Source organism: Bubalus kerabau, chromosome 6 (genome assembly GCF_029407905.1).
Source record: "Bubalus kerabau isolate K-KA32 ecotype Philippines breed swamp buffalo chromosome 6, PCC_UOA_SB_1v2, whole genome shotgun sequence".
In the NCBI taxonomy this organism is placed as follows: Eukaryota; Metazoa; Chordata; class Mammalia; order Artiodactyla; family Bovidae; genus Bubalus; species Bubalus kerabau.
This window is the reverse complement of record NC_073629.1, coordinates 60,015,648-60,030,647: the sequence shown is the minus strand read 5'-3', so window position 1 is coordinate 60,030,647 and position 15,000 is coordinate 60,015,648. Positions and strand designations below refer to the sequence as shown.

Sequence of the window (15,000 nt, the reverse complement as noted above, 5' to 3'; positions counted from 1 at the left end):
AAAAATAATGTGTCACCCTACCAGATCTTACTGATTTTCATGTTTGCTTACAGCTAGGTAAAACAGAGTACATCCCCCTACCAGATCTTATTGATTTTCCTTCACTTCCTTGTCAACCTGCTCTTTCTCCAGGAATAACTGATATACCTTTATCACAGATTGAGAGTAAGTATGATGATATTATAAGTACAGATGATTCTATGAGGTAAAGTTAAATAATATTAATGAGGAGTTAATTGTTTAATGTGTACAGTTTTAGTTTGGAAAGATAAAGTTTTGGAGATGAAGGGGTAGTGATGCTTGCAAAATATTATGAATGCACACAGTGCCATTAAACTGTACATTTGGATACGATTAAAATGGTAAATTATATATATTTTACCACAAAAAGTTAAATTATTTTAAAGTATATGATTGTTATGTTGATTACTGCATATGTGTGTCACTAGTATTATTTCTACTTTTTAAAAAATATATTCTAAAATATACATTTTTCTATGTAAGATTTAAGTACAATAACTTTGGACCCAAGATAAATTTACTTAAAGAATTAAATCAAGAGATATAACTACACAAGCTTTACCTAGTTTCTATGTGAAGTTGCTCAGTCGTGTCCGACTCTTTGCAACCCCATGGACTGTAGCCTACCAGGCTTCTCCATCCATGGGATTTTTCAGGCAAGAGTACTGGAGTGGGTTGCATTTCCTTCTCCAGGGGATCTTCCCGACCCAGAGATCGAACCTAGGTCTCCTGCATTGTAGGCAGACGCTTTACTCTCTGAGCCACCAGGGAAGCCTACCTAGTTTCTATACATATATATATATAAATGCAAAAGAAACATTCTGTATTGTTTACATATATATAAATCTCCTATAAATACTGAAATGACTCCTTAGTGTTTTCCACAGTGGCAAATCACTATACTACAGGTAGAAAAACAGAGTTTGGGGTAAATTTATACTTGCTGTTTTAAGCATTTTTTAGTTTTATATTCTATATTTTAGGACTTGACCCATCTTTTAGCTTTTAGGTATTTATGAGTATGGCTTATAATCTATTAGGGGAGAAGATTATTGAACAAATGAAACAAATAGAGGAAGAAAGAAGATATCTGGAAAGAATTAGAAAAGAACTAATGAAAAAAGCTGAAAGGCTATTGGAACAAGGCAAATTAAAGCGCTATCATGGTAAAATTTATTACATATCTTTTATCATTATAAAGGAAACTCAAGGTTTACAGAATTTATCCCTGTAAATTCTGTGCCTGTGATTTATTTTACAGAATAAATCACAAAATGATATTTACTGTTTTACTGTTATAGTTTAAATAGTACACTATTGATCTAGATTCACTATAGGAAAGATGAAATCATTGTTTGACTATTTTATACACTAAATGCAACATGTTTTTTATTAAAACTCAATTATTTTTTATTTTAATTTATTTTTTTATTGAAGGATAACTGCTTTACCGAACTTCATTGTTTTCTGTCAGATCTCAACATGAATCAGCCATGCTGCTAAGTCACTTCAGTCGTGTCCGACTCTGTGCGACCCCATAGATGGCAGCCCAACGGGCTCCCCGGTTCCTGGGATTCTCCAGGAAAGAATACTGGAGTGGGTTGCCATTTCCTTCTCTAATGCATGAAAGTGAAAAGTGAAAGTGAAGTCGCTCAGTCGTGTCCGACTCTTAGCGACCCCATGGACTGCAGCCCACCAGGCTCTTCCATCCATGGGATTTTCCAGGCAAAGGTGTACATATATCACCTCCCTTTTGAACCTCCCTCACATCTCCCTCCCCATCTCCCTGCCCCATAGGTTGAGAGCCCCTACTTGAGTTTCCTGAGCCCATCCAGGAGTCCAAAGTCAAGTGGACCTTAAAAAGTATCACTCCAAACAAAGCTAGTGGAGGAGGTGATGGAATTCCAGCTGAGCTATTTCAAATCCTAAAAGATGAGGCTGTGAAAGTGCTGCACTCAATATGCCAGCACATTTGGAAAACTCAGCAGTGGCCACAGGACTGGAAAAGGTCAGTTTTCATTCCAATCCCTAAGAAAGGAAATGCCAAAGAATGCTCAAACTGCCTTACATTTGCACACATCTCACACACTAACAAAGTAATGCTGAAAATTCTCCAAGCTAAACTTCAACAGTATGTGAACCAAGAACTTCCAGATGTTCAAGCTGGATTTAGAAAAGGCAGAGAAACCAGAGATCAAATTGCCAACATCCATTAGATCATAGAAAAGGCAAGAGAGTTCCAGAAAAACATGTACTTCTGCTTCATTGATTGTGGCAAAGCCTTTGACTGTGTGGACCACAACAAACTGTGGAAAATTCTTAAAGAGATGGGAATACCACCTGACCTGCCTCCTGAGAAATCTGTGTGCAGGTCAAGAAGCAACAGTTAGAACTGTACATGGAACAATGGACTGGTTCCAGATTGGGAAAGGAGTAAGTCAAGGCTGTATATTGACTAGCCCTGCTAATTTAACTTACACGCAGAGTATATCATGCAAAATGCCAGGCTGGATGAAGCACAAGCTGGAATCAAGATTGCAGGGAGAAATATCAATAATATTATACATGCAGATGATAACCACCCTTATGGCAGAAAGCAAAGAAGAATAAATAGTCTCTTGATGAAAGTGAAAGAGGAGAGTGAAAAAACTGGCTTAAAACTCAACATTCAGAAAACTAAGATCATGGCATCCAGTCCCATCACTTCATGGCAAATAGATGGGGAAACAATGGAAACAGTGACAGACTATTTTGGGGGGCTCCAAAATCACTGCAGATGATGACTGCGACCATGAAATTAAAAGACATTTGCTCCTTGGAAGAAAAGCTATGTCCAACCTAGACAGCATATTAAAAAGCAGAGACATTACTTTGTCAACAAAGGTCCATCTAGCCAAAGCTATGGTTTTTTCAGTAGTCATGTGCCGGGGTCCAGCCCCGGTGGATCCAGGGAATTCGAAGCGGGGATGGCGTCGGCGAGGATCAGGAAACAACTGCTTAATTAAACTTTAATTAAGGATATAAAGAGTAATAGAATAAGGATAGCTCAATGAGGAAATTCAGTGGAGAAAAGAGGCTGAAATAAGGATAGCTCAGTGAGGAAATTCAGTGGAGAAAAGAGGCTGAATAATTCAGCCAGAAGGTGAGAGAAAGAACGACATGGGGAGACCAAGTTTTGGTGAACAAGGCCCGCACTTTATTTTCCAAAGTAGTTTTTATACCTTAAGTTATGCATAGAGGATAATGGGGAAAGGGGTAGAGTCATGCAGCAAGCCAGGCTTTCTTCCTGCAAGCTTATCATATGCAAAAGCTTAGGTGATTTGCATCATCTTCTGGCCGGAGGCCTGTTAACATTTTAAGACCCTTTCTTCAGAAAACTTATTTTTCTCTAAAGGTGATTGGTCAGGAGCCACCCTCCAAAAGCATTAGATAAAGTTGCATTCCTACAGAGCAAAGGTGTGGTGGGCTATAACAAGAAAAAGAATTAACTCAAGGGTCCCAGGTTACAAACATTAAAGCTACTACTTACACCAATTATATTAATCAATACACTGCCAGGGACACAGCAGGTAAGGGATATGGAAACTTAGCAGCAAACATTGGCCCAACAAGTGAAAATCCCTTCACCAATACAATTTCTAATCAATCTTTTAACTGCTCAAAGGAATCTGTATTTAGACAGTTTAGAACATCTCATGCCTCTGACAGTTGGGAGGCTCTGAGCAATCACATGTGGCCAGAAAAACCTATTCAGGCAGGCTAGAGGACTTCCAAAGGAATTTGTAAGTTGAAACACTATCACACCCAGGAACTTTATTAACTGGAGCTGTAAGTTAACTCTTTTTCAGAGAGAGGTAGTGGGGGACAGCCCCCGTAAAGTCAGAGGTGTAGGTGAGAGCACAAAGCAGAAAGTAGGCAGACTCTGGTTTTGGGGGTAGATGCTCGAGAATTTCCAGGGGGACTCCTGAGGCTTGATCCCGCCTTTGCGTATGCCGAGCCTCCTTCCTCATGACCTTTGTCATGGGTGGAGCTCCTCACGCTGGCTCCCGGCAGTGATAGAATTCCAGTTGAGCTATTCCAGATCCTGAAAGATGATGCTGTGGAAAGTGCTGCACGCAATATGCAATATGCAATATGCACTCAATATGCAATATGCCGGCTCCTGGCAGTCATGTATGGATGTGAGAGTTGGACTGTAAAGAAAGCTGAGCACCGAAGAATTAATGTTTTTGAACTATGGTGTTGGAGAAGATTCTTGAGAGTCCCTTGGACTGCAAAGAGATCAAACCAGTCAATGCTAAAGGAAGTCAATCCTGAACATTCATTGGAAGGACTGATGCTAAAGCTGAAGCTCCAATACTTTGGCCACCTGATGGGAAGAACTGACTCATTGGAAAAGATCCTGATGCTGGGAAAGATTGAAGGCAAGAGGAGAAGGGGACAACAGAGGATGAGATAGTTGGATGGCATCACCGATTCGATGGACATGAGTTTGAGCAAGCTCCAGGAGTCCGTGATGGACAGGGAAGCTTGGCATGCTGCAGTCCACGGGGTGGCAAACATTCGGACATGACTGAGTGACTGAACTGAACTGAAAGGCAGTTAATTCCATATATACCTTTTACCCTTTCTATCTTCTAATACAACCCAAAATGTAAGCCTCTCGAATTATTTAACATTTCTCAAATCATTATCCTATGCTTCCTCCACCCTTTCTTATTTTTTCATTTCTACAAGTTCTAACAAATCTGTTTCTAATTATTGCAAGGAAACTATTTTTCTTACCTCATTTCTCTCATTCATTCACCCATTTATTCAATTTAGCAAAGCAAACAGACACACATACCAAAAAAATTGAGCATCTAGGGGAGACTAAGGGACTCAAAGAAGGCTTTGAGAGTGATATCTAAGCTGAGATTGAATGATTAGTAGGAAATAACCAGGAACTCTGAATAAAGGAGTAGAAGGAGAAGATAAGATTTAGATGGCAGAGGGAAAAGACTGAAGGTATGGAGCCAAGAGGAGGCACACTTCAGATTCTAGTATGGTGGGTGGTGGTTTAGCCACTAAGTCATGTCTGACTCTTGTGACCTCATAAACTGTAGCCTGGCAGGCTCCGCTGTCCATGGGATTATTCCAGCAAGAATACTGGAGTGGATTGCCATTTCCTTCTCCAGGGGATCTTCCTGACCCAAGGATCAAATGGCAAATTCTTTACTGACTGAGCCACCAGGGAAACTCAGATTCCAGTACATCTACCACTTTTCCTGGAAGCCTTTCTTGATCTCTTCCATTTGATTTAGGTGTTTTTCATCTGTACTCCCATGCATAGAATCTGTAATTCCTTTATCATAGCAGTTATCAGGATGTATCACTACTGCTTAACTTGATCATCATTCCTCCACTGGACCATAAACACTTTGAGGGCAGGGACAAGATTATGTTGGCTTATTACTATCTCCCCAGCCCCTAGAACAGTGACTAAGCTCAGTAGGCACTTAATAAACACTTATTTAATACATGACTGTTAAAATTAATAAATGTCAGCTTTTAAAAATAATTGAATTTTTAATGCTCTTGCACTGTCAGTGGGAATATAGATCGATACAGCCACTGTGGAAGACGATATGGAGATTCCTTTAAAAACCAGGAATAAAACCACCATATGACCTAGCAATCCCACTCCTAGGCATATGCCCTGAGGAAAAGCGGGTTGAAAAAGACACATGTATCCCATTGTTCATTGCAGCACTATTTACAATAGCTAGAACACTGAAGCAACCTTGATGCCCATCAACAGAGGAATGGATAAAGAAGTTGTGGTACATATACACAATGGAATATTACTTGGCCATAAAAAGGAACACATTTAAATCGGTTCTGACGAGGTAGATGAACCTAGCACCTATTATACAGAGTGAAATGTGTCAGAAAGAGAAAGATAAATATTATATTCTAATGCACACATATGGAATCTATAAAAAAGGTTCTGAAGAATTTATTTACAGGGCAGCAATGGAGAAACAGACATAGAGAATAGACTTATGGACATGGGGAGAGGGGAGAAGAGGGTGAGATGTATGGAAAGAGTAACATGGAAACTCATATTACCATATGTAATATAAGTAGCCAACAGGAATTTGGGATATGGCTCTCAGTGAGTGATCACACCATCATGGTTATCTGGGCCATTAAGATCTTTTTTGTATAGTTCTTCTGTGTATTCTTGCCACCTCTTCTTAATATCTTCTGCTTCCATTAGGTCCATATTGTTTCTGTCCCTTATTGTGCCCATCTTTGTGGGCACATTTTCTTGAAGAGATCTCTAGTCTTTCCCATTGTATTGTTTTCTTCTATTTCTTTGCATTGATCACTTAGGAAGGCTTTCTTATCTCTCCTCGCTATTCTTTGGAACTCTGCATTCAGATGGATATATCGTTCCTTTTCTCCTTTGCCTTTCCCTTCTCTTCTTTTCTCAGCTATTTCTAAGACCTCCTCAGACAACCATTTTGCCTTTCTTTTTCTTGGGAATGGTTTTAATCACTGCCTCCTGTACAGTGATAGTTCTTCAGGTGCTTTGTGTATCAGATCTAATCCCTTGAATCTCTCAGTTTACAGCAAAATTATTGCTCTAGTACTAGATCTGACTGAAGGTTACAGACAATGTCAGGAGGTATTTCTGAATGTTTTACCTCATAATATTAAAGTGTTACCCCAGAAGAGGTCGCAATGATTTGGCCATGTTATAGTGAAAAAAAAAAAGCAATTTTATCAGACAGATTTGAGCAATGAATTAGAAATCATAGGTCCAGGACCTGATACCAGAATAATCATTTACTTACACAAGTTATTTCTCCTCTTTGGGCCTCACTCTATTTATAAAATGAGAATTATCACTTAATTTCTATTTCAACAGGAATGTTTCAAGATAAAATGTATCTATCAGCCATCAAATATTTTGATTGAGCCTACTATGCACCTCAGTTCTCAGCATTGTTTTAAATACTGAGCTTACAGCAGTAAACAAGACAAACATGACCCTGCCCTCAAGGGGTTGCCTCTAATTGGAGGATACAGACAATAAACAAATAGCTGGTGGTCTCATCAGCTACTGATGAGAGCTAAAAAGTAAATTAAAAGAGTAAAGAGTGGTGGGGCAGGAGAGATGGTTTAGCTAGACTTTTCAAGGAAGGCTTCTCTGAGGAGATATCATTAAGGTTTGATTAATAAAATGATAAACATGTGAAGGAGCCTCCCTGATGGCTCAGTGGTAAAGAATCCACCTGCCAATGCAGGAGACACAGGTTCGATTCTTGGGTTGGGAAGATCTCCTGGAGAAGAAAATGGCAACCCAACCCTCTCCAGTATTCTTGCCCGGGAACTCCCATGGACAGAGGAGCATGGTGGCCTACAGTCCATGGGATCGCAAAAAGAGTTGGACATGACTTGGCAGCTAAACAACAACAAGCATGTAAAAAGATAGGGGGAAAAGAGTCCAAACAGGAGGAACACTAAAAGTCAAGATATAGAGATAGAAATAAGCTTTCAGAATTAAGGACCTGAACCAAGACCAGTGCGGCTGGAGTGTGATCAGTAAGAAAGAATGTAGAGGGAGAAAATCAAAAGGTCAGCAAGGAACAGATAGGCCAGTTCCAGAAGTTGGATTTTGTTACAAGTAATATGGGAAGACATCAGAGGATTTTTAACCTTTGGATTTAGGTGATTTTTAAAGTATTTTAAAGATGTTTTCAGAGAAGGCAATGGCAACCTACTCCAGTACTCTTGCCTGGAAAATCCCATGGAAGGAGGAGCCTGGATGGCTGCAGTCCATGGGGTCGCTAAGAGTCGGGCATGACTGAGTGACTTCACTTTCACTTTTCACTTTCATGCATTAGAGAAGGAAATGGCAAGCCACGCCAGTGTTCTTGCCTGGAGAATCCCAGGGGCAGAGAAGCCTGGTGGGCTGCCGTCTATGGGGTCGCCCAGAGTCGGACACAACTGAAGCGACTTAGCAGCAGCAGCAGCAGCAAAGATGTTTTAGAAAGATGGAATAGCCTGTAGAGGGGCAAGAATGGAAGCAGAGAGGCCATTAGAAAGATAATACATCTTTCAAAAGATGATAGCCGATTGCCTAGGAATGCAGTGCTGAAGAGGGGAGAATGTGGGAGATGCACAAAGGATTTTGGGAGTGGTACCAGTAGAACTTGCTGTGGGGTTAGATATAGGGCTGAGATAAATTGTTAAAATCTTGAGTTAAAGTTCCATGTAGTTTTTTATTTTTAATTAAATCACCTTATAATATAGAATTTTAAGGTGTTTTCATGATAATCTTAAAAAAGGAAATATAAACATATTCTGGTATACTAGCATGCAGTTTGTGTTCCAATTAAGTTTATATTTTGAATCTCATTAGTGTCAAAGCGACTCCTTAAACTGACAGAGTTTAATTTCTAATTTTCTCAACCAGAAGTCATGTTTAAGAAATTCTGCCCTACAGAAGTTTGGGGATATATTGGGAATAATTTTGATAAATGATGAATTAGAATCAACTGATTTCACAAAACAAGTCATTTTCAGGCTGAAAAATAAGGAAAATCTGAAAATATATATTTTGTCTTTTTGTTTTATATTTTTAATTATATAAATACTGAATTCAAATCAGATTATGGATAAAACTAATCAAAATAAAAGTATACATATTTTGTTATAGGTAGTATTTTGAAGAAAGATTTTCTTAAAAAAGTACAAGCATGAAGAACTTGATTTTGATCCTTGGATTTAAGAGTATTTTATATTTGTAGGCCTTTTGATTCAATAAACATTTTTCTCTTAACTCTAATTTCTTCAGCATATGAGAGAGGAATGATTTGAATTAACTCCAGGGTCCTTTCCAGATTGAAAAGTTTAATCAAACTATAACATTTGCGTTTTGTTGTTGTTGTTGTTTTTTAAGCCTGTGGTGGTTGGAAAAAAAAGTGCTTTGAAACAAAGAAAGTTACAGCATCATTGGAGGAAGTTTTAACAAAACTTCGAGAAGATTTGGAACTTTACTATAAAAAATTGCTCATGCAACTTGAAGCCAGGGAGATCAAGATGAGACCAAAGAATCTTGCAAACATCACAGACTCCAAGGTACTATTAAATATGTTCACATTCTGTTGTGTGTGCCTGCTAAGTCACTTCAGTCATGCTTGACTCTTTGCAACCCTATGGACTGTAGCCTGCCAGGCTCCTCTGTCCGTGGGGATTCTCCAGGCAAGAATACTGGAGTGGATGGCCATTCCCTTCTCCTGGGGGTCTTCCCAACCCAGGGATTGAACCCAGGTCTCCTGCATTGCAGGCAGATTCTAAACTGTCTGAGCCTCCAGGAAAGCCCCTGTGCTGTATATTACATACCTAGAACATGTAGATCTTACATCTACAAGTTTGTAACTTTTGACCACTGTCACCCATTTCTCCCAACCCGCACCTCCTGCTTCCACCAACCACCAATCTACTCTGTTTCTATGAGTAAAAGTTTACCACTTTAGGTCAATTTAATGTAAAATCCAAATAGTTTTAAATAAAGTTTTCTCCATATTAGCTGATACTTTTTTTAAGCATCACTGAAACTTTTTATCTTACTGTTTTCTCAAGTTGAATATATGATAATGTCCTTTTCATGAAAGCAGCTTAAATTCTTTCTTTCCAGACAGTTACACCTCACAAAGAATAGCAAGGAGAGATAAGAAAGCCTTCCTCAGTGATCAGTGCAAAGAAACAAGAGGAAAACAATAGAATGCGAAAGACTAGGGATCTCTTCAAGAAAATTAGAGATACCAAGGGAATAATTCATGCAAAGATGGGTACAATAAAGGACAGAAATAGTATGGACCCAACAGAAGCAGAATATATTAAGAAGAGGTGGCAAGAATACACAGAAGAACTATACAAAAAAGATCTTAATGACCAAGATAATCACGATGGTGTGATCATTCACCTAGAGCCAGACATCCTGGAGTGAGAAGTCAAGTGGGCCTTAAGAAGCATCACTACAAACAAAGCTAGTGGAGGAGGTGATGGAATTCCAGCTGAGCTATTTCAAATCCTAAAAGATGATGCTGTGAAAGTGCTGCACTCAATATGCCAGCAAATTTGGAAAACTCAGCAGTGACCACAGGACTGGAAAAGGTCAGTTTTCATTCCAATCCCAAAGAAAGGCAATGCCAAAGAATGCTCAAACTACTGCACAGTTGCACTCATCTCACACACTAGCAAAGTAATGGTCAAAATTCTCCAAGCTAGGCTTCAACAGTATGTGAACTGAGAATTTCCAGAAAATCCAGTTTGAAAATCCAGTTCAAGCTGGATTTAGAAAAGGCAGAGGAACCAGAGATCAAATTGCCAACACCCACTGGATCAGAGAAAAAGCAAGAGAGTTCCAGAAAAACATCTACTTCTGCTTTATTGACTATGGCAAAGACTTTGACTGTGGATCACAACAAAGTGGAAATTTCTTAAAGAGAAGGGAATACCAGACCACCTTACCTGCCTCCTGAGAAATCTGTATGTAGGTCAAGAAGCAAGTTAGAACCAAACAAAGCACTGGTTCCAAATTGGGAAAGGGGTACGTCAAGGCTGTATACGGTCACCCCACTTATTTAACTTATATGCAGATGACATGCAAAATGCCGGGCTGGAAGAAGCACAAGCTGGAATCAAGATTGCTGGGAGAAATATCAATAACCTCAGATATGCAGATGATACCTCCCTTATGGGAGAAAGCAAAGAGGAACTAAAGAGCCTTTTGATGAAGGTGAAAAAGGAGAGTGAAAAAGCTGGCTTAAAACTCAACATTCAGAAAACTAAGTTCATGGCATCTAGTCCCATCACTTCATGGTAAATAGATGGGGAAACAATGGAAACAGTGACAGCCTTTATTTTCTTGGGCTCCAAAATCACTGCAGACTGTGACTGCAGCCATGAAATTAAAAAACATGTACTCCTTGGAAGAAAAGCTATGACAAACATATAGAGCATATTTAAAAGCAGAGAGATTACTTTGCCAACAAAGGTCTGTATAATCAGAGATATGGTTTTCCTCTCGTAGCTCAGTTGGTAAAGAATCTACCTGCGACCCAGGAGACCTGGGTTTGATTCCTGTGTCAGGAAGATCCCCTGTGGAAGGAAATGGCAACCCACTCCAGTATTCTTGCCTGGAGAATCCCATGGACAGAGAAGCCTGGCAGGTGACATTCCATGGGGTTGCAAGATTTGGACATGACTTAGTGACTAAACCATCTCATGGTTTTTCCAGTAGTCATGTATGGATGTGAGAGTTGGACCATGGAGAAGGCTGAGCGCCGAAGAATTGATGCTTCTGAACTGTCATGTTGGTGAAGATTCTTGAGAGTCCCTTGGACTGAAAGGAGATCAAACCAGTCCATCCTAAAGGAAATCAATCCTGAATATTCATTGGAAGGACCGATGATGAAGCTGAAGCTCCAATGCTTTGGCCACCTGATGGGAAGAACCAACTCATTGGAAAAGACCCTTATGCTGAGAAAGATTGACAGCAGGAGAAGGGGACGACAAGGACTAGATGGTGGAATGGCATCACCGACTTAACAGACATGAGTTTGAGCAAGCTCCAGGAGATGGTGAAGGACAGGGAAGCCTGGCATGCCACAGCCCATGGGGTCATAAAGAATCAGACACAACTAACAACTGAACAATGAACAATAGCAACTCACAAACTTTTCTGAACAAAAGTAACCAAAAGGTTACTTAAGTAACCTTTACTTAACTAAAATAGGTTTTCTCATATTAACAGATTTTCTTATAAAATACAATATTTCATTATTAAATATTTTAATGTGATTCTATTATGATTCCACTGATAAACCATTATGCCAATTTCTGAAGTCTTGCTAAGTATCTTAAACCTAGTATATTCATCTCATAGTAATAGTTGTTGTATTCTATGGTGCTAATTTAATGGTAAATTTTACAAATACCTATTTATTTTTATAATACATGAAAATGGTAGTAGAACATAAAGGAAAGTGGTCCCTAAAGCATAAGAAATTAACAACTCAATAATTTAAGCAACTCAATAATTTACTGCAAAGCAACAAGCTTATTTTATGGAATAGGTTATTTTCATGATATGCTCTTTTGATATTTGATCTTTTTGTGTTTATATTGACAAAGAATTAGAAATTTAAAAGGTAGATGTTATACTAAACAAAGACATCTTTATATGTCCCATACAGAATTACCTTATCATCCAGATCACTGAAGTACAACATGCTATTGATCAACTTAAGAGAAAACTGGATACTGACAAAATGAAACTCATAATAGAAATTAAGGTACTTTGAATTTGCCCTAATAAGATTATAACATTTATCTTGAAATAAACTACTTTGGTGTTTTAACTTTGCTTGTCAATAGTGTAAAGGCAGTAAGAACTGTCTTAAAATTTTTACCTTAACAAAAAAGCATGAGTGAAAAAAGTACAAGAATAATAATGAAATCCTGTGAAAAGATTCCTAACAAGGCCAAAGCAAAACTTAGTAAAATTTCACTAAGAAATAAAGTAAAAGAACCTTGTGAATCAGTATCCCATCCATCCATTGTGTGCTCAGTCCTATCCTACTGTTTGTGATCCCATGACTGTAGCTCGCCAGGCTCCTCTGTCCATGAGATTTTCCAGGCAAGGATACTGGAGTGGGTTGCCATTTCCTTCTCCAGCAGATCTTCATGACCCAAGGATCAGACCCATGTCTCCTGTCATAACCAGGAGACACTGCAGGCAGATTCTTTATCTCTTGAGCCATCAGGGAAGCCCATGAATCAGTACAGAGTTTCCATAAAATATTTTTAAAGAAGTAATTTTCATACATTAGTGTCATTCATACCTAAGTCAGACAAACCACTGAGCTCTCTGAGCTCCTGTTTAATTTTAATATTTTCTCCTCTCTTGGGTAATTATCTCATTTACTCTGGTTATTTTCATAGATATATATACAATGTTATATGAGTGCTCCCTTTATCAGAAATAGCTTTATGACAGAGAATAATGACCCCTATCGAGAATTAGCACTGTCCAATACAACTTTCTATGGTGGTGGAAATGTTTAAGACCTGCACTATCTGATAAGGTAGCCACTAGCCACATAAGGATGTTGAACACTTGATATATAGATTGTTGTGTGACTGAGGAATTGAATTTTAGATTTAATTTTAGTTACTTTCAGGTTAAATAGTTACATGTGGAAAGTGGCTACTCTACTGGACAGCACTGTTCTAGATTCTTTTCAATAGCAGCATTCTCCAGACTAAACTCTGGCTCAGCGCTGAGAAGCTTAAAACTACAGGAAAGGAAAAAGGTAAAGGACAATTTTAAACCAAAAAAAAGGAGTTATTTGACATTTTTATACAGTATACACTCAAAAAAAAAAAAAATAGCTCATTCAGTGAATGAAAACTCCTGTGTATTCAGAAAAAGGAGAGAAATCAAGAGTAAAACTTGTCCACTTAAGGATAATTGGATAGGTAGAAGACCCACCAAGGCCTTCAATTACAACTTCCTCATGCCCTTTTCTTCTGGAAAGCATACACATTAGTTCTTACCACTTTTTGTATATTTTAGCCTTATAAATATTACATATAAATGGTTTGAACCCAAATTAGAATTATAGTGAAAAAACAGGAAAGACATGTAAAAAACAGAACCATGTTTTCAGCTTACAGGCTGCAGGTGAAAAAAAATCCTACATTAACCATAGGACCTAACTGTCACATAGCAGACATTATAAGATTAAGAATTTATGTATCTACATATAAGATACTGATATAAGGAGCAAAAAACCTATTTTGACTGTTGCAATCATATTCAAATAATATAGCACAATCTGCTTCTCAAAGTTCCATGTTATATCACCTGGAGATGCTGTTAAAACTAGCAGGATCTGATTCAATAGATCTCTGGGGGAAGCCTGAAAATCTTCAGCACCAACAGACTCCCAGGTGATGCTGATGCTGCTGGTCCACACACAATACTCAGAATGGCAAGTTCTGGTAGCAGATGGTCTAAGTTTGAATTCTGGCTGTGCCACTTTCTGGTTTTATACCTTAGCAATTTACTTTACTTCTAGGCATTTCAGTTTTCTTAGCTGTAAAATGAGGAGAAATAACAGTATCTGCTTCAATTAAATTTCTGGAAGAATCTAAGGGGTTAATGTACTTAAAAGAGTGCTTACCACACTATTATATTTCTTAAGTACTTTCTCAGTTTCTAAGGTCAGGAAATTAAGTTTTTTTTTGTAATTTCTTTAGGAGTCAGAGGTTTTTTGCTTTTACCATTTTCTTTACACATTGAGAAGATATTGAAATAAATGAAAGATAAAATTCTTTCTCACTCTAGATTTTTAGAACCATTTATTTTTATCATGCTTATATACTAGTAAGTGAAATTATTTGGTAGCATAACTAGCAGTAGATAAGCATGCTTACTCAAAGGGACTTATGAAACAGTGCAAGCAAAGGGACTGAAGGCAAATGAGAGAAGACATGAAAGCTATTTCAAAAACCCTTATTTATATGACAGTTATATAATTTTAGAAAAGATGGAAGTTCATTTTTGAAAGACAATTCTTTTTTATAGATGAGAAAACAAGCAATTTCAGATTTACGCACATTGAAAGCTGAACTGGCACAGAAGAAACTTAATACAACTTTTCAATCTCAATTAGGTATGTTAATTTAAAACTTTTATTGGTCAAAATCCAGTGATTACGACTCTGCACTTCTATTACAGGGAGTGCAGGTTCAATCTCTGGTATAGGAATTAAGATCCCACATGCATTGGGGTGTGGCAAAAAAATTTTTTATTTACTTACTTGAACATATTTATTTAACCATTGTTCTTCTTGTTTCATATAAATTATAAGTTTTACATCTTTTCGCTTTTCTTGTGGCTATTATACAGTGTTT

The 15,000-nt window shown here is 38.1% G+C and overlaps 1 protein-coding gene across 1 annotated transcript in view; it reads left to right on the top strand.

Moving 5' to 3' along the window:
- Positions 1 to 14,759, top strand: part of SPATA1 (spermatogenesis associated 1) — a 54,659-nt gene extending 39,900 nt beyond the window's left edge. Inside the window, 6 exon segments of the mRNA XM_055586912.1 lie at positions 54 to 165; positions 1,062 to 1,187; positions 8,975 to 9,153; positions 12,276 to 12,374; positions 14,672 to 14,730; positions 14,732 to 14,759. Of these exon segments, the coding sequence (XP_055442887.1) occupies positions 54 to 165; positions 1,062 to 1,187; positions 8,975 to 9,153; positions 12,276 to 12,374; positions 14,672 to 14,730; positions 14,732 to 14,759 (603 nt within the window).
- Positions 14,760 to 15,000: the final 241 nt, after the last annotated feature.